Source organism: Bactrocera dorsalis, chromosome 3 (assembly GCF_023373825.1).
Source record: "Bactrocera dorsalis isolate Fly_Bdor chromosome 3, ASM2337382v1, whole genome shotgun sequence".
NCBI classification, from domain to species: Eukaryota; Metazoa; Arthropoda; class Insecta; order Diptera; family Tephritidae; genus Bactrocera; species Bactrocera dorsalis.
Window position 1 is genome coordinate 18,919,000 of NC_064305.1, and position 26,213 is coordinate 18,945,212.

Below are 26,213 nucleotides of genomic sequence, written 5' to 3' on the forward strand. Positions count from 1 at the left end.
TGAGACTGGAGAGAACCGAGGAACCATATCTGCAAGCGCTGATTCTGCTACATACAGAGTCCGTCGGTTCTCTCAGAAAATCGAAAGGAGCCATAAGCTTTGTGTTCGAAACGGTAGTCCTTAGGGTACTCCCGACGGATGCCAAAACTGATGGCGCTCAAGCTATAGATGTCAAATGACTATGGAAACCGACCCGAGTCTCTCGAGCGCAGCAAAGCATCGAACAGCTACTTGAGGAGGTTCGGAACGAGCACGACATGGACCCTGAACTAGCGCTTCTGGAGGACAGCCTTAAGGATGATTTTACTTAAAATTAATTATTCGCCGATGTTGTCCTGATGCAGGAACCGTGTCTGACCAGTACCGGCATCTCTAGATTGAGGACGAATAGTCACTGCTGGCGACCAACGATGTAGGTAGAACCAGTTCTTGTATGATGGCCCGAAATTAATTAACGGGTTTTCTTTCACCCAATTTCAGCAGCGCAAATGGCAAAGCAGGAGTGCGACGGCAGTGATCCTTGGTTAATTTCTGCATATATATATGCTGTACAATGATGAGGTGGAAAACCCTCGATTATTATTGAGGAATACCATGGCTGAAGTGACACCAAGAGGAACCGGCATCATCATCAGTTCCAACACCAACTGCCACCATTCAATCGTGGGCAGGTCGGATACTAATAGCAGAGGTCAGTCGCTCTTTGATTTCATTGTTAGTAAAAATCTTTTCATATGTAATAGGGAAACTGACAGCAGGCAGGGAGGAAGTTTTTGATCGTACCCTGCCCTCGAACGGAATTGCGGAACGGAACTGATCTCATCACTCCTTTTCTGATCAGATGTATGTAGCCATATCCAGTTCAGTCTAGTCCGAAAATGTTCGCCTAGGGAAATTGACCATGGATCTTTCGGCTAGTGTAAAACGTAATATCTCTGAGCCTATTACTTGTTGAATTATCGCACTTTTAGTAGTTTTCAAGATAACCGTATGAGGAGCTGGTTTGGTCACTAGTAGAATTTTTCTCAACAAATTTGGTGGATTTAGCTTAACTAGTTCCTTAACTATGTACCTTATAACTATTAGGAGGCGAGGCTACGTTTCCTCTTTAAAAAACTCTGACCGTAGATGTGTTTTATACTATGCTTAGCACCAAACAACGAGGAGTAAAAAATAACCGTTAGGTGAACAAAACTATTATACTCTTTAGCAATATGTTGCAAGAATGTAAACATGACGTAGTCATACATGAGAAACATTCTTAGATAGTGTGGGCGTGTTTCCATTTGAATGAGTCACGATTCAAGCTAGAGCTATCACTCATCAGCCTAACAGTAAGAACATACTCGGCTCAGGTCTTGTCAAGGCAATGTACAACGAAATGTTTCGGGACTCGACTCAATAAAGGGTTAGGAACAGGTTTAGTCACATCATCACATTTAAATGATCCTTGTACTAGTTGAAACCATGCTCTGACAATCCTCGGCACTATAAGAAAGATATTTATATCCCCTCCTATATGCAGTTATAGTGTCGAAAATATCTTAAAAGTAGACATTTTCCGCAGTGCAGTTTCCTTAAGCGATATTCTTAAAGAGTTATTCCTAGTGATCCATTTTTCACTTGATTTCATCAAAGAATAATAATAACGAATAAACACAGGTGTCAGTTGTACAAAGAAAAAAAGTGCGAGTCCTTATATGAAAATCGAATTCAGAGCTATTTCATAAACAAATTATAATAAGTTAGGAGGAAGCCTATAACGATTATCTTTAATTTATTAAAATGTAAGAACACCGTAGCCAACACCGCAAAAAATATGAAAAAATTTTTCATAAAAAATAAAAACTCATCAAAACGGCGCAAGTACGGAAAACGCAGAAGACCACACACTAACAACACACACATGCAACAGACGAAGTGGTGGTGAAATAAATCCAAGAATATTGCAATTGCTCCTTGGGGATCACATCGAAATGCGCACAACACACCGAGCGCTCGAGCCGAGCGTATTCGTTTTAGTTTGTTGGTAAGTGAGTCGGCAGTGTTTGTTTATATCATACTCCACTCACGCTTATTGCTCATTGCTCAATGCTCAGTGCTCATCAGGGTATCTTCTTGCTTGCAAAGTTGCTTCCCCACGCAACTTTATCCGTCGCACTGACTTTACTCCGCACTCTACCACCAACGTTTTGCGTTTGCTGCTTGGGGAATACGCGGAGATGTTCGTAAGCGTCTGTCACTCTTAGGAAAGTAATATTTTGCGGGAAAATATTAAGTTCATGTGTGATGTAAAATATCGTTTGATGAATGTTTTGTGGTTGTAAACTCAAAAAATCAATAACTTTAACTCTTTCAGTCACGCTTTTAGATTAAGAATATATTGAATGTTTCGATTATTGTTTTGGCATTATCTACAGCTGAAATATCACTGAAAGTATGAAAAAAAAATCTACGTATCAAGGTTTTCGAGGTATGAGGTGGTTAGTGGCACTAACCACCGTGACTATTGATAGAAACAAAACAATTATGAGTTACTTATATTGTTTATTAATATTATATGATATAATGTAATTCTCCGGAACAAAACTAAGGTAAATTTTTTTTTTTATGAAAATCTGAAAACAAGCTTTTCCCTTGCGTAGACAAAGAGGCACTTTGCATGTACTACACTGCCATACAGTACGGACTGGAAATATTTTAGTGCTGCTAGACAGCATCTTCTTGATGTGCTTCTTTCAGGTTGATGGCGACTGGATTCAAGACGAATTTCTGAAGGGACTGTTGGCTTGTGACGTTTTATAAATGCAGGGCCTGTAGAAGAAGCAGTAGAATTGCGGTTGTTGTTCACTGATTCGGGCCTTCTTTTGTCTCTGACATATGCTGGGGCCAGTAGACCCTGGTATACGCTTCGTCTGAATGCTTTCAAAGTCAAAGGGCATAGATCCCTGCGTGAAGAGGACTGTAGTTCTTTATAAATTAAAAAAAGCATTGACAATACTACAATCAAGAAAATGAAAGAAAATCCTGCGCCACCACTTGTGGGATTTTCTATCAATAAGCTCTTCTGTAGTGGTGGGTGTATAAAGCTTTCCTGATTGAGTAGCGTAAAGATTAGTTTGAAAGCATAAAATATCTTGTAAATGCTCTGTCCAAAAAAGGCGAAATAGTAGAAGAGGTTGCACATTCTCCATGCTAAGAATTTGATCGGTTATTCCCACACTTTCAGTAAATTCACCAGGTATGTCCATTCCATAATTATTCTTCCATTTTGGAGCCATTGTAGCCGGTCTGTTTGAGTTTACATTGTTAGACTCTGTAGATTCAGGATTCCGAAGTACTAAGTTAGACAGAGGGATGTCATCATCGGGATCAAAGTTGTCATAATCAGTCATTTGAACTTCTCCAATCGAATCGCCTAACACCAGCAGATTTGGCTGATCTTCTGTATCCTCATTGCTACAAATACTGCTATCTGAAGGAATATCTTCAAACAAGTATTCCTCGATTTGTCTATTATTTAGCTTGCGCGATATACTGAAATAAATATAAAAATACATGAATACTTACATGCCTAACTCATAGGTAGAATAAACCTATAAACCTGCAACAGTCACGGTGGTTAGTTTACTAACCACTATATTTTCGTCGTTAAGACACATTGAAAATAAAAAAATTAATGATAGTTTCATACACATACATAAGAAATAGATATAGGAGAATAAGTTGAATACAAAACATTAAAGAAAAACGTTACTTACCCGCCTCACAGATATTTTTTATCAAACACAAGAAAAAATGTACGTTAGCGCAATTTTCAAATGAAAACAAATGAACTGTTACTCATCGAATATGCCGCTAACCGCAACTGATTTTGATCGTTCGGGAGCAGTGGCAGTTACAGCCATGGACATATAAATAGTAAAAATCCGAAACCAATATTACTTCTAATTTCTTTAATTGTAAAGTAGCTGAAAAGAAAGAGCAAAAAAAATGAAAAGCTCCCGAAATTGCTGAAATAACGCACTGCCCTCGAAAAATGGCATTAACAAAAAGCAACCAAAAAAACCAAGACGACTCAAAACCGATATTAACGTTGACAAAACCATACTACGGAAGAGCAAAACCGATTATTTTAAGTCAGCCAGAGAAATAATGATCTTTGTACGAAGACAACTCAACACAGCACAACTTTTTGGACAAATTAGCAACAAGGAACCACTCCTGTCAAAACGACACAACAAAATTCGACTGACATTTGCATTTGCATTTAGCTCGCAAAGTTGACGCATCTTGAAGACCATATGGCGATTATAGTGGCTTGAATGTTAACACGATTTCTGACCGCTACCCGATATCATTCTTTTAAGATTTTTCAACAATCCTAGCAGATAAAATGATATTATCAAAAATAGATTCACCCCAATGATATCTGTAAAACCTTCATTTGGTCTTTAAGGGATGCTACGCAGACGTTCCAACGTTTAATTAACGAACTTCAAGGTTTGGATTTAACATTTGTGTATTTAGATGATGTTGGCATCGCATCAAAGTCGATTGATGAACACACACAACATCTTCGTATAGTATTTAACTCATTTCGACACAAAAATTTATTGATCAATATTGCCGAATTGAAATTTGGAGTATCTCAATTCGAATTAGGTCATTCAATTACGAAAGGTGGTATTTGACCATAGCCCAGCCGCGTCGAAGCATTAACAAACTTGAAACCGGCCAAGATTGCAAAAGAGCTTAAACATGTTTTTGCAATGCTCAACTTTTATCGGCGATTTCTTATAAACACCTTAGAGTTACAAGGCCGTCTATTCGCCATGATTCATGGAAATAAGAAAACTACAGCTCCATCCTGAATTGGAATGAAGATACCATAAGCCACTTATATTCGCATTCCGACAACAACTGCATAAGTCTTCCGATCGTCATGTGAGGTAATTGGATTTCACATCGCAAATCACTACTGATATCCGACATGTCAAAGGTAAAAGAAATGTAACCGCTGATGTATTATGGCGAATTCAATTACTTACGATCGCCATTATTGACTACGAACACTCACTAAAATTAAAATCTTTTATGTTATCTCCAAGTACCAAAAAGTTTTTTGTGATAAATAAATCCCATTAGCAGATTCAGACAATTGCATATTGACACTGTCGGTCCGTTTCCAATATCGGATGGCAATCCATCAATTTACGCGATGGCCAGATGCCATTCCAATTCCCAACATGACAGCTCCAGTTTTAGCAAAGCTCTTGCTAACTAGCTGGATTCCCCGTTTTGGAGTACCCATCGACATAACGTCGGATTCCGGTTGTCAATTCGAAAGCGCCATATTGCTAACCTATTTAGGAGTGGCGTTTTTAAAAACAAAACGTCATTCCATATATTATAGAATGTAATGGACTAATAGAACGATGGCATCGCACAAAAAGACTGCCACTTTATGTCATAAAGTGGATCAGTGGACGACTTATTTACCTCTTATACTACTTGGACTGCATTCAACGGATAAATATGGAATCGGTTCTACTCCTTTTGAATTGGTATATGGAACATTATTACGGTTACCTTCAGAACTTTACATCGAACAACCCAGCAACCAGAAACAAATCCTAGATGGAGTACAGCTTGGCACACTAACCAAATAGTGTTCGTTCATGGCGATCTCAAGTCTAGTGATCATGTCTTCATCTGCGACGTTTCTGTCAGACCATCAATATCAGCACCTTATATGGAACCCTATAAAGTTTTGAGCCACTCACCTGAGTATTTTGAAGTTGCAATAAAGGAGAATAAAGTTAAAGTTTCCATCGACACCAGTTTTCATTACACCAGCCACGACTCTCTAGGATGAGGGTGCTGTGGCAACACCATAAATAATAATTAATTTTTAATTCTCAATAAATTGCGTTTTGACAATAAAGTAAGGAGACTGATTCCATAAAAACCGTATATTTGAAAATTATTATACAACTCTGCCATCCCCTTCAATGTAGTCCTTTTGGGCAGCTATACAGCGATTCAAGCGCGTTTTCCATGCTCCGTAACATTTCTGGAACGCTTCGACAGGGATGTCCGCGTGTATCCACGTCACGATCATCTGGATGTCCGTAATCGACTCAAACTGGGTTCCTTTGACCATCGATTTTGTTTTAGAAAACAATAAGGCGGCTGTTGCAACACGGCGAACCCTTTAGAGGCCAAATACTGGGACACGCTGAGGGCGGTGTGGCACGGCGCGTTGTCGTGATGAAGGATCCAGTTACGAGCGATGTCTGGGCGCACCCTGTTGACTCGTTTTCGCAATCTTACGAGTACTTGGCAATAGTAGACTTGATTCACAGTTTTCTCCCTTGGAGCGAATTCTTGTGGACGATTCCACGGCTATCAAAAAAGGTAATAATCATCGTTTTCACCTTCGACTTGCTCATGCGAGATTTTTTCGGGCGGGGAGCGCTCGGAGACAACCATTGTGAGCTTTGGCGTTTGGGTGGCACGACTAAGAGCACTATCATTATATACTTTTACAATTTTAGCGTACGTTTCCGAAGCTGTTTCGCCCAATCTGGCGCAAAATTTTATCGCGACGCGTTGCTCTTGATTTCGTTTTTCCATATTCGTGACGAGCACTACAAACACACGTCTACTCAACTTGACGCAGCAGGCGAACTAAACAAGCTAGAGCGATGGTAGATACTTGTATATCAGTGGAGAGGGGAGGGATGCCGGAAAAAGAGAAAGGGAAGGAATTTCAAGGTCACAGGTTTACCACAAGCGCGGCAATAAAATCAGTCTCACTACTTAATTGTCAAACCTCGTGTAATATTATATGGTAACCGACGAAGCCTTCTGGGTCGTACAAACTCCGTTGCAAACTTAGTGCACCTTGTTCAGGGTTTTGATGAAAATATTAAACAGAAAAAAGATTGGATACCTGTTTATTCATTTGAGTAGTAAATTAAACTGTTAAACTTAATAAGCTTGCCGATATTTGCTTATTGCATGCATACTGTAGCATATCAGCAGGCGTTAGAGCTCTACTTAATTAATAAGAAGTGAAACAATTAAATAAATATTTAAGCAGAACTTCAGTAGCACTTTCACACACACAAAAAGGCATTTATAACTAAATTAAAGAGTAAGCAAGTTCAATTTATGAATAATGAGTGGAAAATTCCATTTCCCTTGAACGGCAACTTCACGCACAAGTGGCCACTTAATCCAGCCAATCAACCGGAATGACGAATAATTGGCAAAACGAGAGTGCGTCGAAATGAAATTGGCAAAATTTGATATTTTCCAAAATTTATACAAGCATACACTGGGCGCATAACAATAATATGAGCAAAACAATATGGCTAAAATAATATTTAGAATAATTATGCAATCACTTACAACAAGCATATGCTGTCTGACTAAGTGGCAAGACAATAACGGTTGCAATATGAAAATGCATTGGCATTTGTTTTGCCAACCGAAAGAGAATTATGCAATGCACTAACAAAAACAATGTCGCTTTTGTGATTTGTGTCTCTGTGTGCGTGTATGTGTGTGTGAGCCTAATTGATGCGATGCGATTTATTTGTGTGTGCGTCTGTTTGTTGTACATAAATTAAAACGCTTTTGAATATTTAATTAAAATTCAAACAAAACGCATATTAAAATGTTGAATTAGAATTACCGCATTTGTTGCGAGGAGCCAATTGAATGGGATGCACCAGCTGTCTAACAGGCACTAACAATGCTTAAACACAGCTATTGATCTGGAAAATAATACTCTGATGGTATTCAACAGTAGCTCACTGCAGTATTCCAAATGCATTGTATAATCTTTTACATATAGCATGCTTTTAGGCGTAAGTAAGGAAATAAATATATATATGTATATATATAAATTAATTAGCATACATCTAGGCGACATAACTCGGTTTAAACTTACGAATTCTATCACATACGTAATTAGTAATACCTCACACTCAACTACGACGGACCCTTCCTCATATATATTTTGTTGAGAATAGGTTACGCCGGGTTACTGTGCAAGACTCCATCCATTCGAATATTTATTATTACCTCAGATTGTATCAGAGAAACGTAACCGACCGTAAATCGCTCGACCATATTCTACATAATTTCAGAATGCTTTGGCATCAGTCACTACATCGCCTCTGGGTGTTTTACAAGAGTATGTATGCTCCGGTCTTAAAACATTCTGCTAGTCGTCGCATCTTTTCGCAGAGTTTTCGGGCATCATAGGTGGCTCCCAGCGCTCACAGAAGACATCTTTGGTCACATCGTCCCTCTTTTCATTCGCGGTATGGGCACAAATCTGCAATATGTTAATGCAAAGTGGAATTTTTTCATCTGTCGGGTTATGTTGTGGATCCAGTATTTTTTTCGAGTAAGTTAGCGAAAACGAAATTGTATGCTATTAGATTTTCTTAGTATATATTTTTGGTAATATCTCCGTAGTCAAAGATACTCGTTAAGACAAATATGGTGCACCGATATCGTATGCATCAAGAAACCGTAGACCTTAGTGGAATAGAGTCCACTGCTTGTAGTGAAGCTATTATTTCTTGATAGACGTGAAAAAACTTAGGACAGTGATTTGAACACTTGTAGTAACGACAAACTTAAACTTAAAAAGTTTTCCATATAAGCCTTTGACTCTAATCGTTCAGTTTGTTTGACAACTTAATCTATAGCAATCCGATCCGAACAATTTCTTCAGAGATTGCACCACTGCCTAAGGCAATGACTCATGCCAAATATCTTGAAAATATCTTGTGAAATAAAATTATTTTCCATACACCCACTTGATTTCGATGGTTCCGACAAAAAAAAATCTTGAGAAGAAAAATACTTCCACAAAATTTCGGAGCGATTTCTCAAAACTGGGAGACTAGATCTCGTTTATATAGCCAAACTCACGAAAAGATATGGCTACATCGACTCAGCTTGTCATGCTGATCATTTATATGCATATGTATATTGTTGATAGGTCTCCGAAGTTTTTGTCTAGTTAAGATATACCCTGCTCAGTGTATAATAAAGCGAGTGACTACCAAAACTCCCAAATGCGTCGAGAAATATGGCAAAACAAATCCTGCAATGAAGGGAACTCGTATACTTATACAAATACATACATACGCACCAATATACAACCCTACACTGACAAATACGTTCATACCCCACCATCAAGCTGCACATACTTATGCATAGTTAGCCATTTAGGAATTCAATTTTGAATACATATACTGGGGTTTCCAATAGGGACGTTTTCCAGTTGCAACTTTTCGTGCGCTTTTACCACGCTTTTATGGTCGAAATAATCGTCCACCAGTGCTCACTATTCGTCGATTTGTTGAAAATGGTCGAGTGTATATAGTTTTCCTTTACATAACGTTCAAGGTCCAATTAGACAAAGAACCGCTCGAAGTAATGAAAATATTGCTGCTGTTCAGGCAATTGTTGCTGTAGACCACAATTTGTTGATTTCAAAACGTTCTCAAGAAGACTCTTTCATACCACAACCTGGCGGATTTTGAGAAAGAATTTGGGCATCCGAACTAAAGTTATTGAACCATCGCAAATGTCATTAATTATCTGATTTTGCCTTTTAACAATTTGAAAACCAAAATGATTTTTTCAAGAAAACCATCTTTTCCGATGAGGCTCGCTTTCATCTGAGTGTTGCCGTAAATAAACAAAATTTTCGATTCTGGTGCGAAGAAAATCCACAAATTATTCATGAACAACCATTAGATTTACCTAAATTGACAGTTTGGTGTGGTTTTTGGTCTAGTAGAAACATCAGTCCACACTTCTTTCGAAAAGAAATCGGTAACACCGTTGTTGTCAGTGGAGAGCGGTATATATCGATGATAACCAACTTTTTATGGCCGCAATTGGAAGAAGATGATCTTGACAACATCTGGTTCCAACAAGACGGGGTCTCCAAGCAGTAGTGATTTAACACCATTAGACTACTTCTGGTATGGTTATTTGAAGTCTTTGGTCTTTAGCAATAAACCTGACTCTCTGCAAGCTTTAGAAGACAATCCGAAACGTGATCTTCATGACATACGGCATGATTTAGTGGAAAAATTACTCGAAAATTGGGTTCATCAAATTCGGTCTTGGTAAGGATGTCGTGGAGGCCATTTGAATGATGGATTTCATATTCAAAAATTATTATTATTATTATTATTTTATTAGGAAAATATACAAAATATTAAACCTAATAGTAAGAAAGGAGTACAAGCTACTGTGGCCATCGCCTCCGATATAATTGTATAAAGTTACAAAGTTCATATTTTATTCTTTTACATTCTTTTAGAAAATTGCATATATTAACAATGTTTGCGAAAGATGGAGTATTTAATAATGTTTGGTATTTACTAGAATTAAAGTGTTTTTGCCTAATACTCTCTAGTGCTGGACAGATGTTGAATATATGTTCCATGGATAATGTGCTGGGGCAGAATGGGCAGGATGGTATAGGATTGCCGCCAAGAAGATGTTGGTGAGTGATTTGCGTGTGTCCGATCCTTAATCGAGTAAAAATTGTTGCTTGCTGTCTTGAGATGTTGATGGGGTAGCGTACCTTTTCGCGTAGTTTGTTTAGAATTGCGTATTTGTGTTTAGATTTCATTCAGCCGGCAAATTTATTTTCATAAATGTGTCAGCTTAACATTTCACTGAAGTCATTCTGGTCTTGAACCTCGGGCAATGTGTTGCAGATTCGAAAAATCTTGCCGCGTTGGCAGCATATTTGTTCAGGAATGCCAACGTGACCTGGCACCCACAGAAGCGCTATTTTTCGTTTATGTTTAATGCAAATATCTCTAATTTTAGATATTACTATGGAATTATTTCGTATGTTGCGTATGGCGTTCAAGCAGGAAAAGCTGTCGGAGCAAATAAGGAATTTGCCTTTTTGTAAGGTAGCATATTTTAATGCCATATATATTCCAATTGCCTCGGCGGTAAATACGGACGAATATGATGGAAGAATTCCGCCAGTAATAGTTGTCCCGTAAGCTGTGGTAACAGGATAAGCAGTGTTTGTTAATTTGGACGCATCCGTGAAAATTTCTTTAAACTTTTTATTCTTATAGACGTTGGTTAGTTCTAAGAAGTTTTGTTGAAAAACTGTGTTTACTGGTGGTGGTCTACATAATTGTAGAGATGTATCTATTGAAACATCACTAATCAGCCATTCAGGTTGAGTGTTGGTTGTATAAAATTTAGATGGGATATGAATGTTTAAAGTTTTTGCAAACTGAAGACAGCGGCGGAGGGTAGATTTAAGTTGAAAGTTCCTTTTGTGTTTTGCTGCAAGCGTTATAGATTTCTGAATGCCAGTGTGTGGAGAATTAAGTATTTTTGGAAGAAGTTGTATCGTTTTTTCGTAAACTCTTTCCTTTATTAACGGTAAGCCACTTTCTCCTAAGATACATTTAGTTGGTGATGTAGGAAAAGCGTTTAAGCTACGACGAATCGCGGCGTGGTATGGAGCCTCCAACTGCTTGATGTTTGTGTTCGAGCACCAACCGTAAATCGGTAGGCCATAGTCAATTTTAGAGAGTATTATGGCTCTTGTAATATTAATAAGTGTATTTGTATGTATAAATGATCGTTTGCTAGATAAATACTTAATTATGTTTAGTCTACTGGAAAGCGATTTTCTAAGGTTAATACAGTGATACTTAAATGTAAACTTATTGTCAAAATATATTCCTAATATTTTTAAGTTATTTACACATGGTATTAAAGTATTGTCAAAAATTAAATCTGGGTATGAACATCTCTTTTTTTTACAAATATGTAATAATTTACATTTAGACGTTGAGATAGATGCTCTGGAAAGTGAACCCCAGTTTTTAGGCTTTGTAAGTATTTCATTGGATACATTAGTTGCCTGCTGATCTTTCAAATTAGTGTAAATAAAAGCACCATACGTAGTTATTTTAATATTTTTTATATTTAGGCAGATATCGGTGAGTTTATCAAACGCTATAATGAATAGTACTACGGATAGGGGGGAGCCTTGGGGTATACCGTTGTTAAGAGGGTTTACCTCGGAAAAAGTATTATTAACACGAACTCGGAACTGTCGGTGGATCATAAACGCTTTTATTATCATAAAAGCTTTTGAACCAACCTTCCAGTCTGCAAGTTGGCTCAGTACTGCGTGAACGCCAACGCGATCAAAGGCTTTCTCGAAGTCGGTAGCCAAGATTGTGGCGTGGTTTTTTGTGGCAATCGAGTCGGATACAAAATGTTGCAGTAGCAAGAGTGAGTCAGTTGTACTTTGTCTGCTTCTAAAAGCAGTTTGATTATGTTTGATGCGATTATTTTTAGTAATGAACCAAATTAGTCGCTTCGCAATAATTTTTTCAAACGTTTTGCTGAGGCAAGAAAGCAAAGAAATATTCTTCAGAAAAGTTGCCGTCAACTGAATATTGGGACCAATGTTGTGCAAAAGCTGTTCCAATATCTATGGAGTCACATAGAACTGTTCCCTCGGATTGAATAATTGCTATATGGGGATGTGGGATACTGGTTAGAAGTTTGATGTCATGCCAAATTTTTTTGGAGGTTGATGAAGGAGAGATATGCGAGGTAAAAGTTTCAAAATTCTTTCTCTTGGTTGCCTTGGCCGCCCTTTTGAAATGAGCATTCGATTTTTTGAAGTTCATTATATTTGTATCGGTTATGGAATTTTTTATAGTTTTCCAGCAGTCTATTTTTTGGGTCCCAAAGTCTTGAAGCTCATTATTCCACCAAATGGGTGAGGCTTTAGAAATTTTTCTTCTAGCTTGGGGAATTGATTTGTTAGCTGCCGAGCGAATAGTTTTTGTAATAAAAGAGGTTTGTTGGTTTATATTGCCTGTCGGCAAGTAATTCATACTATTTAATATTTCTGCTTGAAACTTGTCCCACTTTGCTAAATCTGTCTTAAACCGGGGGAGGTGAATGAATTTTGTAGGATGTAGGACAGTAGCAATATTGATTGATATTTGGAAGTGGTTACTACCTTTAAGTTCGGAAAAAACACTCCACTCGATTCTGGGAGACAGTTCGGGAGAAGAAAACGAGAGGTCTACATTGGTGAACGTTGAATGAGTTGACAAGTGGGCGGCAGCGCCAGTATTAAGTAACGATAATTGGTGGTTTGTTATAAGGTTTTCAATTATCAAGCCCCTTGGATTTGATTTGGGAGAGCCCCAAAAAGGGTTCCAAGCATTGAAGTCGCCAACCCATACGAAAGGTTTGGTAAGCTGATGATATATACACCTTAAGTCGGATTCGTTAAAAGTTTTCTGGGGGGGAATGTAAGTATTAACAACACAAATTGGATGGTTAAGTTTTAATTTGATTGATATGGTAGACAATATTGAAGTAATACTAAAAATTTCATGAGGTATACTCGTATGTTTTTTAACTAGTATACCAACTCCTTGTTTGTTAGTTTGTATGTTGTATAAATTAAAAAAGTAGCCAGAGTATTGTTTGGGAAAGTAGGTTTTTTGGATATTTGTTATTGGAATGTGAGATTCCTGAATACATATCACATCTGGGTTCCTTTCTGCGATAAGTAATTGCAGCTCATGGTAATTGTTCCAATATCCATTCATGTTCCACTGGATGATTTTTAATACCATTGATGTAAATGAGAGGAAAGGAGAACGTGAGAATATGTATTCATGTGAATAGTCGTGTATGAAGTGTTTCGTTAATCTAGCATTTCGTTTTCAGATGTGTTTTGTTCCTGAGTAGCGAGAACTTGAGAGAGAGTTGGAAGAGGTTGATAATATGATTGGAGTTGAGAGAAAGAGTATGGTGAGTTTGGTTTGAAGAGGTGGATTTATATTATAGTTTATTTCTATTTCGTTTTGATCTGTGATTGGATGTGAGATTTCCAAAACCGGAGAGTTGGAAGAGTTATTTTGATTGTTTTTGTTGATAGTTGATGGAATGTTATTATTTGTTTTTATTGCTGTATAAGATTGTACTTTCGGAGAGTCTGGTATGTTGGCTTGTTTGCTAGGAGTACTGGATATGTGGGGAAGGTCAAAGTTGTCAATATTGATTTGTGTTTTATTTAATTTATTTAAGTTTTTTTTATTGGCATTATTGTTGTTTTCGTAAATTGTTGTGTTGGTGGAGTTGATTGTATTGTTTGTTGTGACTGCAGTGGATGCAATGTCGGCATATGAGCTATTGGAAGAGTTTGTTACGTTTGCTTGTTGTTTGTATATTTTTGTAGCTTCCCGCATTGAGCACTTGTGCGTAGTTTTGATTTTTAAAATTTCTTTAGCTTGTACAAATTTTGGACATTCCTTGGAAGAGGAGGGGTGTGCTTGGAAACAATTAGCGCAAAACGTGCGTTCACAGTCGGAAGGAGAATGAGGAGGGAGTGAACAGGTTTCACAAAGAGGAGAGCGTTGGCATTTATTCTTTGTGTGCCCAAGAATCTGACAAGATTTGCAACGCATGGGGAGGGGAATATATTGGCGAACAAATACTTTGCACCAGGCGATATCGATTTTATTGGGTAAATTATAAAGGTTAAACGTGAGCAAAACCACTCCCGATGGTAATAATTTCCCATCGATATATTTTTTAAATTTATAAACTTCGACCACTTCTTGGGGGGATAATTCTTGAATAATTTCCTCCTCTGCCACATTGTTGAGAAAAGGAGCGTATACGGTACCTTTCACTTGGTTGAGTGATGCATGTAGCGTGGCTAATATGGGACACACTCCTACCAATTGTTTCGCCCTTAGAAATTTGTCGGCTATTTTATTATTCTTTACCAGAAGCAACAGATTTCCATCACGAAGAGTGGATATGTTATGCACTTCACTGCTAATTTGCTTGATGGCATGATGTATTGCGAAACATGAGTAAGATGCAACAGGTCTGGACGAATCAGTAGCTTCAATCACAATAAATTTTGGGTCGTCTGCTTTATTTTCGGGAAGACATGGGAAATCTTCTAATTGAACAGTTATTGGAGGTTTGCGTTTTTTTCTTTTAGGTCCCGTGTCAAGTATAGAGAAGCGATTCTCCCTGATATTTGATGGCATTGGAGCCATCGTACACGTGTAAAAGTTTATGTTTTTGAGGTTGGGATGCTAGTGAGCAATGTAAACAGGAATAATGAAAGAAATAGAGCACTCGCGAGCGGTGAAAAGCGAATTAGGTAGTAGAAAAACACTGCGTAAGCGAAAAAACAAAAGACGTCTTTACGGCACGAGAGATAGTCGATGACTGTTTCAAAAATTAATTGTAACGATTGTACTTCACTTTAAATAAAAAATATTTGAAGGAAGTTATAATACTCTTATTGAAAACCCCTGTATAAGTCGCTTTAGATATACATAGATATGTGAATTCGTTGCATGTTACTGTCGAACAACAAATAAACACTGACTAGACAAACAATAACATGGCTTTGTTTTGCAGATTTTACCGCCGCAGTGGAGGCTCGTCGCATCCAAATTATCAGACTTTCAAACTCCTGTTGCCGAACCGACTAGTTTCTGCTAATAATTTATATAGCAACAAAACCAACAAGTAAAATCGGTAATAGAAATTTTGAATTCGATTATGCCATTGATTTTAATAAAATGAAATGCATTCATGGCCATAGAATTTACATGTGGACTACGCATAACGGCATGCATGCACTCACAAGCAGAGACAAAATGTCCATACACATAAATATATTTGTATATTTTGCATGAATACGTGATGCAGATTCCAGAATTCGATTCTGTCCTAAAAGCAACGAAAATACGTAGCATCATAAAGGGTGTGCCTAAAGCCACATAGCGATTATAACCGAGTTTAATGGAGGATAGAGCCATGTGTAGATGTTTACCAGTGAGGAAAGTTCTCTGAGAGCCATTAATTTGGGAGTAGCCAGAAACAACTCTCTTGCTTATGGTTGAGCTCACGACTTCAGCTCTTAGACCAAGTATCCTCTGGGTGGCCAAAGAAGATCCGGTTGAAGGCGAGCTAAAGTGAGAAGGTGAAACATCACCTCCCCAGAGTTGTGCGCTAGGTTTGGGACCCGTCACGTAAATACCTCTGTCAATGAAAAGAAGAAACCAGGCTCGGATAAGAGACTCCCCTCAATACCCTAATCAGACACCTTAAAAACCAGCTGAACTTCAACTTTTTGTTTAAGGAATGAGATCAAAGGACTAACCAGTATTCTTCTTACAAGGCTCGTAAACTCTTTCGTTGAACCAAGAAGTTTCAGAATCTTAAAACAACAACACAAGAGCTTTAATATTATTCATGATAGCAGCTTTACAAGTTAAGACAAATTTCTGTAGATTTCCTTAGCCCGGTATAAGGCTGTGTTCATTTCGATTACAGATATCCGGCCAGCTCAATAATAATACATTCTTTATAAGCAACTAGAAGTTCCAGCAAACAAAATTTATTGTGGCAAGTTCCACCTGAACTGACACTCAGTCTCAAATATTTTCATCTGCCATGCGACATGTAGCACCCTGTTAACCGAATTTGCGTTCCCCACTCTGTACTTAATTGCATTATAAGCCTTATTGTGTGCTCGAGTCGCATTGTAAAAATACAAATTAAATTTTGCAATCAATATTTTTTATTCTCGTTTAGCCGCCGGCCGTTGCGGCCTTTTTTTTTGAAACAAATGCATTCATGGTCAATGAAATTGATTTCTTGTTGTTTACATTTCATTATTTGCACGTAATATTTCCCACCTTTTTGCTTGTTATGACTGGAGTTCGTGCTACGACCATTTGTTTTACTCACATTTCGGTGAAGAGTGGCGATAAAAATCCTATTAATGTTTCAGTTTAACGGCAACATGAACTTTGATAGGTTTAAACCAAAAGCTCGCGGATTTTGAGAAAGGAGAAGCGTTAATCGAAGCCTGATGGAGTCGCATAATCAATTAAACCTCTTCTAAGTTTGAAAGCTATTAGACTTAAAGAACTAAGATTGTTCGGTACCAAGTTTATTCAAAAAAGAGTTAAAAAATGTTTTTGTCAAAGCCTTAAAAGACAGAGTCCCTTAGAAAAAAGGCAGAAGCTAGTTAGATGAAACATGTTAGCATTTAGCGAGGACGTAGCGATAAGATCCAGGTAGAGCTCCTGAAAACCAGTGAGATACGAGTACAGTAAAACTTAATTATTAAAAGCCAGATAGTAGAGATAAAAGTTAGATAGAAATGAATAGATCCAGTGAGAAATGGAGAGAACCAGCATGATTATACTCGTATGAGAAATTGTGAGAACCAGTGAGCAACGGATAAAATTTGTGAATACAGGTGAGAACCGATAAGGATAAAGAAAGAATAGAAAAGTCAGTGAAAAAACATGGAGTCAAGAAGAATAAGAAAGTGACGCCAATCGGAGAAAGTCGATGAAAACTGTATTGCGGAGAACCATGAAAGCGAGAACCGGTAACGATAACGAAAGAATAAAAGAGTCGCTGAAAAAACACAGAGGCAGAATAAGAAAGTAACGAAAATCGAAGAAAGTCGATAAGAATTGAAGAGAATGGCGGAGAACCATGGAAAACGTCAAGAGAAAAAAGGAGTTAGAGATAAACCTTATGATCTAGCCACTGAGAAACTGAAAGAACCGCTAATAGGTAGATGAAGCCACATAGATCTTATGTTAATCGCGATAACTAAGCAGAACCAACCAGAACTTCAAAGTTGCTGATGGCAATTGGAGAATTGAGTACATTTATAGTTTAAAAGGTGGTGGTCGAGTGCCGGTGAGAGGTGTCGAGGGCAAATGGGAGACGGCGGCGAATAGAGAAAAGTGCGAAAAGTCATTAAGATTAGAAGTAAGAACAGGTGAGACCCAGTAAGAAGGTCGGGTAAGGACCGTGAAAAGGCAGTAAGAAAATATGAGAGCAGCCGAGAACCAAGAAGAGCCTGTGGTTAGCCGGTTAGAAGGAGGGAAAGAAAAGTGAGAATTGCTAAGAGCTAACGAGATTCGCTGAGAAAAGAGCAAAACGATGGAAACTAGGCCAGTGATCGTTGAAAACGCGTGAGATGTGATGAGAAGGAGAGCTACTTAAAGTTCTTGAGATTCTTAAAGAGTCCCTAAGAAACAGTAGGAATAAAAAGAACTGGTGAAATACGGTGAAAACTGGAACAAAGCATTGAAAACTAGTGAATATCGGATAGAGTCTGTAGGAACTGAACAGTATCAATAAGAACCAATAAAATCCAATAAGAACCCCAGAAAGCAAAGTGAATAGCAATGAGATTTCGGCCAATGATATCCAATAAGATCTAATGAGAACCTCAGAAAGCAAAGTGAAAAGCAATGAGAATTCGGCCAATGAGATCCAATAAGATCCAATGAGAACCCCAGAAAGCAAAGTGAGAAGCAATGAGAATTCGGCCAATGAGATTCAATAAGAACCAATGAGAAGCAGAGAAAATAAGTAAGAGACGCTTCTCGCTATGGTCCGACCCGTCGAAACAGCACTTTTCCTGGTCCTACTGTTAGATGACCTCGATGACAAATTATATAATCCTTACCAAACTAACGCCAATTAGGTACCCGTAACAGCAAAAACATCAGGGAGAGACGACGAAGGCCTGAGAGGATGATTTTATTCAAGGCAATAAAGATAGGTACTGAAACTTCCCTAGAGAATAATGTAATGAGTATTTTTCTCAAGAAAAGTTATAGTTAATTAATTAGTTTTCATGTTAAAATATACTTCTTGTAAATTAATCGGCAAATCGTGTTTCCCATATTAACGATTTTATTGCTTCAAAAGCTATAAAAAAGAACGAAAAAGCATTGTCTGTTTTCAATGTCATTTCGCATATATTTTAGCGCTCAGCTGAGCATGCACACCCATACATACATAGAAATATATTACATAACAACAATTTGGCTAACTGTGCGTGCTTGCTTTTAACTCAAACACCTCGCTTCCCACACCTGCTCCCTCCCTCTAGCCTAACAGTCAATTAAATCGTGATGATTTAGTAGCGTGTCTACGTCACTGTTGTTGCCCCGGTGTGGCATAACATGCACGACACAACGAAAAACCATAAAATAACGTCAACAACAGCAACAACAGCAACAACAATACAGCAAAACGTTACTCAAACACACACAAAATCAAAAACAAAACCAGGCGAACAACCGAAATTGAGAGCAAATTGTTATTTCTGCTGCCACTGATATTATGCATTGACGCTGTTGTTGTTGTTGTTGTTGCTGTTGTTATTGTTGCAAGCGCACATTTTGCCGCTGAAACTGCTGTGCGAGTACGCCGAGTTAAGCTTTGATGCGCGCCTGCCACGCACCACTGATTTTCAAGTTTAACGACAACAACCCAAAAGCCTGTAATCAACAGCTGCAACAACAATAACAACAACAACAATAACAACAACAACAGCAACAATAATAGCAAGAATGAGCAAATTATTACCAACAATGCTGGAGCTAAACGTCAGTTGACGATAGAACAAAGCAAACATTTGACTGCGTTTGATCGTGCGCCAGCTGACGTAGCAACAGTTGCAACAACAACAACAATAGCAACAAAAACTCTAGTAACAACAAAAACAATGCGCAGTAATGCGAAAAATGGGTGATGGCAATGACAGCTGGTCGATTTGGTGATGTTTGCTTTGTCAGTTGTCAGTGAGTAGCACACAAAGCCGGAGAAAAACAGTAAATATGTACTCGTATAATGGCAAGCAAACGAGCGAAATTGTAGCAGGGAGTTGCTGTTGTATTTTACATTTGCTCGCAATTTTTCAAATACTTGCATTTATAACAGTAAATATTAGTAAAATATAACGAAAAAGGGGTTTCAGGAAGGTTAAGGTCCGATTTCGGTAAAAATAGGGTTCAACTTGTCTCTATCTACTGAGATTTTTTCCCAAATCTTTCGAGTTTTCTATATTCAAAACATATATGTGAACTGGTCTACGGAAAGGGGGCTTAGGTGTCAAAAAATCAATTTTCACTTTTTAGTTGATTCGGATAGAAGATGAGATGCTTTTTCACGTGATAGAATCCAAAAAGTCATAACTTGTTTGAAAGTTCCCTAAAAATGTAGAGAAAGACATCTCTAAACAATTTTTTCGCGTACTCTCGATCATTTCCCGTGGTATCAGTGTATTACATTTATTATTACAACAATCTTTTGACAGAAATTTTGTTACCAGCTCCTCCTCCTTTACCTCAACAACAGACAGGTCAATCTTAACAAAAGTTTGTTCGGTATCATCTTCTGCCTGAGATACACATACTTCGTCTTCATCATAATCGCTCTCTTCATTGTTTTCATCATCCTTTTCATGGAAATATTGTCCGTATACGGCACTGAACTCCTCATCAACACTCATGTTTCATTTCATGCGAAATGCGAAGACGATAATCAACAGAAACACTTACACAAATGTGATAACAGAACATCCGGAAAGAGAGACGAATGAAAACAAGACAACAGCAGCTGCGCGGTATTAGAGTAAACGTCACTTCTTCAGTGTTACTTTTTTAAATGTTCCACACTAGCAACTTACACGATGAACTATAATAATATTCCGACCAAAAACAACACTTACTGGACGTCCTTGAAGCCTCTGAAAAGGAGAAAAATTAATGAGATAACAAGAAACTGACGAAACGAGTTGTTTATTTTTAACAGCTGTTCCCCAGAAAACTAGTTTTCGCACGTTAGCTCCCTTTTCGTAGACCAGGTCACATATGAGGCCAAAGAGATTCAGACTGTAATAATAATAATTACACTACTCAACAAAGTTGAGAGAAAATTGTATGACTGATGTGCGAAGAGGCCTGTGGGTTGTCTGGGTCCCTAAATGTAACATCACGTAAAGCAGTTTTTCTTAGTTTAGTAAATGATGGTGACTTGACCCTTACACCTTTTGACTACAATACAAAAAACTCTACATTTTCGATTTGAGCTACCCAAAACTAGAGAGAAATCGCCCCTCACATCATCACAGTAGCAAAATGACTGTATACTAGTGTTTTTATTATTTTATTTGAGAAGGGTTTAATTGTAACAAAGAAAGAGTAAATGAAAGTGGGAGCGCAAGTACTTAGGTTTCAAATATCCACCGCAACAATCGCAGTCAGCGAATCGCCATACTTAGCGACAGTCAAGCGGCACTAAAAGCGTATCAGCGTATGAGGTTAGATAGTTTATAGTGGAGAAGTGTATAGGATGGCTGAATTGCCGATCAGTGAGCAATAGGGTACACCTAATCCGAGTGCCGGGGCATAAAGAGGTTGCCGGCAATGAGCTGGCCGACGAACTAGGCCGCTCTGCGGCAACATCCAGGATGACGGGGTCAGAACCATGCATCGCAGTGGGTTCCCACACTCTTAAGGAGTTGTCCCGCATGGAGGAGAGAGTGGGGAGAAAACAGCACTGGCAGCAGGAGTGCGCCATGCCAAGCTGTATCTAGGGAGATACAACCTCGCAAGGTTTAAGAAAATAATCAACCAACGCAGGACAAATTATACAGGACACTGCAGGCTCAGGAAGCACTTGTCCAACATGGGCATAGTGTCTCGCGCAAACTGCCAGTTCGGCGAAATGGAACAGGAAACCCCAGAGCACCTGTTTCTGGATTGTTCAGGAATTTTCAGAAGTAGGCTAAAGGTCCTAGGTTCCAACTACGTGCGCAGTAATCACACACCTCAGTCGCGCCTTGCAGGCTTCTGAATTTGTTCAGGATGTTGGACCGTTGGTCGCAGTGTAAAATCTCAATCTTTACTTTCTATCTATATTGGTTTCAAAGGAATAGAGATTATTCATTTCGAAGTTTCCTACCTTTTTAAACAAAAAACAAAAAAAATTCAAATTTAATGGGTCACGTTTAGTATCTTTCGAAAGAACATATTTTGGCATTTACTTTTTGAAGGTTATCTATTTCAAATATTAGCCGCGGTTCAGATGGTCACTTTCGATGACTGGTTCGAACACTTCGACTGTTCACTGGCGAATACCAAGCTTGTTATTTTGCTCCAAGGCCTCAATCGAGGCGGGCTTGTTCGTATAGACTTTACACTTTACATATCTCCACAGGTAAAGTCTAACAATGTGATATCACAGGAACTAGGTGGCCAATCGACCGGCCCAAAACATGAAATTATCTGCTAGACAAACTGTTCTCTCATTAAATACATTGATTGATGGGGTTTGTGGGAAGTAGCGCAGCCTTGTTGATACTAAATGTCGCCGAGATCACAAGTTTCAAAGGAAGGCAAGCTCTATGCTGATGTTGATCTATACCTGTATACTACTCGTCTAAGGCCTCTATATAGGTAATGTTTTCCGTTACCTCATAAGTTTTGGCTTAGCTTTTCAAATCTTAGCCGCGGCCTACACTTAGGCAGATACTAAAATTACGAAATTACTCAAACAAATAATTAATTTCACTAACAAAAAGACATTAATTTTCCTACTTTTTAAAATAAAATTATTCTTTATTGTATTTGGCTTTACATATTCTATCAGTTATATGTTATTTGGCACTATTGTGAAGGCGATGGACTTCCTCGAGCGAGCATTTTCTTCAAATATAGTATGTATGCTTAGAGAAAAACTTAAGGCCTGGCCAGTCGACAGCCGTCCACGCGAGCATAAGTGTCAGTATATAAAAGATTGCAAACCGCGGCATTGTTGTCGAAACTCATTTCAGCCACTTTAAACTCTGGATTGACGGAAATTTTTAGAATGTAACTGCCAGTGTCCAACTCAGAAATATCTACCCATTGGCAGTCCAGGTTGTAGAGATAAATATCAGAGCAATTAACGGAAATACCTGGAAGTAGCAAAGATTTTAGAGAGTGTTTACGGTTTTATGCATGCAAAAGCAAGAAACAAGCACCTTGATCGCCAAAATTTGCGCAGTTGTATTTCTTGGGTACACCGGACAGGCATTGATTGTCTTCCAAACAGAATGAGGCCTTATGACCTTGAGCTACTTTGCTACCCAACAAATCGTAGACGTCGAATGTGGCAAAGACCTCCATGCTGTGAAAATGCCTGGAAATAGAGCGAATAAGTAATCTACAGTTTTCACACCAAAGCTTTGCCTTACATATGACACATGTGCCACTCCCAAAGATGCTTCTCCTTGAACGGCCTGAAATCCGTGTTGCCCGCATTTAGCGTACTAGCCGTGAACTTAAGCAGCCGCCGCGTTACATAGCGCCAATTCGGATCGTCGCGCTGGATGTCATAGGCTTCATTCGCCACACAATTTTCTTCCATCGCGCACTGCATCAGCGCCATTGGACGATCTTCCAGGTGCGCGGTACGTTCAAGCTCAAAGAAATCCACTACTAAATCGGGCGCAAGGTGATCACACACGACCACCGCCACATGATTACGTTCGCCATGGCACTCTGCTGGCGGTCGCAAGTGATCGTGATGGAGACACTGCGCCAAAGTGGTCTCGTTGCCGTAACACTCGGTGCCACTCAACACGGCTGGTGCCATATCCAAACCACCAAAGTAGTCCGTCTGCAATGCATCACGTGCAAAACCCAACACCAACTGACGGCACACCACATTCGCCTCCAGCAGCGACCAACCATCCGAACAAATGGTACCCCAACGACCGTTATCAATACGCACCTCCACACGTCCTTCATTGGCACGTCGTCCACCACGCAGCCGCAAGTCGATGCGATAAGCATGCGGCAACGTAAATTTCGGCAGTTGTGGTAGTAAAGGCGCCTTCGTGGTGCGTTCCGTGCCTGGTCTCTCACATACAACACCGGCCGCTTCATTGGCCTCGCAATCGTTTGTACCCCATCCTTCGAAATGACAATCGGTGAGTTCTTGTTCATTACCCTCGCAATACATATTATCCATCCAGAAGCGGCGTCGCGCTAAGCCAAAGTAGCCATCGTGTGTTACACGTTTCAAGCCCGGATAACCCAATTGTCGGCAGACTACACGTCCCTCCAACTCATCCCACTCATCATCACAAATGGCGCCCCATTTGTTGTTGTGTAGCACTTCGATGTTGCCTGGAGAAAGAATTGTGATACAATAAGATTTTGAGCATTCACAAATTGGAAACATGAATCCCAGTTTGGTCAAATGATGTAGACGTTTTCGTGCGTCAAGTACAGTGTCTGGTGTACGAAAAAAGTACTGAGTCTCTGTTTTTTTTCTTCTTTTGGCATAAAATATCTTTACTATGTAACCAGAGAGCTCCGGAATGCAATCTCCTTCAGAAATGTGACCATCCTGTTAAATAGCAGAGTGACGATACCAGCCTTGAACTAATTAATAGTGAGTTCAGGTCTGTTCGAAGAGTGCCTAACCTCGCCATCAATATCATCGAGTGTCTTTGTGATAAGACTGGTATAGATGTCAGGCCACAGCGGAATCGCAGTAAACTGTAAAGTTAATGAGCTATAAAGTAAAGTCACCCCAGAACCGCTAGAATGGATCGGTGCTCCCGCATCCTCTTGTTTTCTACTACTAAATCGCGGAAGCTTGGTCATCGGTGGGACATAATCGGTCCATGCGCTGTCGCAAAAGCCTTTTGGCCCAAGATCTATGGCAAGGAAACTAGTGACCCCTTTGCTCTCAGTAGGGCTAGCCATTGCCCTATTGGCGTTCGCGCAAGAATGCTCAAAGAAAATTAGGTGAAAACACTTCCTACATTGACTGTTCCGCGTTTGAGAGGTCCTCTTGCGACAAATTTTAGAACGAACTCTTATGGAGTTAGAATTACCTTATATTTCACTTCCCTTTCACTTTATTTCTGCTTGACTACCCCTTGATGTACTGAAAACTCCCAATAAACTGCTGAACAAGAAAAATTATATAAATTGATCACTATACTATAGGTTGTGAAGATCCTGAAGACATCACCCTCCAGAGTAATATAAGAATATAGATATGAGGTCGACTAAAATAGTTGTTGGAGCATTCCGATCATTTCTAATGTAGCTGGAGTTAGTCCAAATTTAGTCTGCTTCCGAGATCAAATTACATATAATCAATCTGGCTGGATATTTCCTTATATGTTTTCAAAGCAGGTTTTCCTCAGTTAATGCTTTCAGCCAAGCCTTTCAGGAAGATCGCAAGTATACAAAATTCTTACTGGCACTCCATAGAAGAGACTATAAGAACGTGATGATACATCGAGAAGATTGCAGGAAATGTCTGGAACGGGGCACCAGGGAATCAATGGAGCATCACTTGTGCACTGGCAGAATTACGTTGTAAGCAGCTGAGGTCACCGTGGTATGATACACTAGAGGAAGGAGTGACACTGGAGTGAGAAGATAAGCACAGGCATTCTAAACGAAGACTACTCTTCATGAACCTAGCAACTGAACTTCAATCTGGTGTCGCCAAGAACCAAAACTTGGCCTACCAGATTAACCTAACCTAAATGTTCAGTTGTTCTTATTGCTCTAACTTGGATACTCTCGAAAGCTTGAGCGAGCCCAGATATACTTTGATATCCCTGAGTCCGCACGAAGGCAATTTTCTAAACAAATCTCAGTCAGCAAAGTCGAATTAGAAGTATCTAGCAAGTCAAACTTCTTCTTCATTCACTTTCTATTCACTTACCTTCATATCCAGTTTCGCCGCCCACCAACCGTATGGCACCCTCCTCCTTATTCAATGTCTTAATATATTTTTGTACCAGACGTTGACGCTCCAGACGCGCCTCCTCCAGCGTCCTCTGCACGGCGCCCGTTACAAATAATCCTTTGAAGACGAACACAATGAAAATAAGAAGCGACAACCGACGTTGAGAGCGTATCTGAAGTAGTGAGGACATTTCACACGAGAAATATTGTAGGATGACAGTAATTTTCAATTTGATTAAAGCTAAAGCGAGGAACTGTAGTGAGACGCGCGCGTACGAATGTTAGAAACACGCTGATGCGCCGAAAAAAGAACTTTTGCTTTGAGCGGCAAACAAACCGCGACTATTTGCCAAACGCCACTAAGCGCCGAACAAAAGTTTAATTATGCTCGAGACAAAAAATCTATAGCTAGCTTAGAGCGCACAACAACAGCAAACGAACGAGATGTAGTACACAGAACGCAACGGCAACAACAAATGTTCGAAGTCATCAAATGATAAAAAAAACCGAATTTCGAAAAATCTATGCGAAAGA

At 39.0% G+C, this 26,213-nt stretch overlaps 1 protein-coding gene across 1 annotated transcript; it reads right to left on the reverse strand.

Moving 5' to 3' along the window:
- Positions 1–22,508: 22,508 nt before the first annotated feature.
- LOC105227727 (lysyl oxidase homolog 2B) lies at positions 22,509–26,213 on the reverse strand. Its single transcript, XM_011207223.3, has 4 exons — positions 25,657–26,213; positions 23,156–24,092; positions 22,943–23,100; positions 22,509–22,876 (listed from the first exon to the last, which is right to left on the reverse strand). The coding sequence occupies exons 1-4, from the start codon at positions 25,868–25,870 to the stop codon at positions 22,659–22,661; spliced, it is 1,527 nt and encodes a 508-aa protein (XP_011205525.2). The 5' UTR covers positions 25,871–26,213; the 3' UTR covers positions 22,509–22,658.

Coding starts and splice junctions, on each gene's coding strand:
- LOC105227727 (XM_011207223.3), bottom strand. CDS start 25,870: ATGTCCTCACTACTTCAGATACGCTCTCAACGTCGGTTGTCGCTTCTT. Junction 24,093..25,656: donor CGGCGAAACTGGATATGAAG/GTAAGTGAATAG, acceptor TTCTTTCTCCAG/GCAACATCGAAGTGCTACAC. Junction 23,101..23,155: donor GAGTGGCACATGTGTCATAT/GTAAGGCAAAGC, acceptor CTCTATTTCCAG/GCATTTTCACAGCATGGAGG.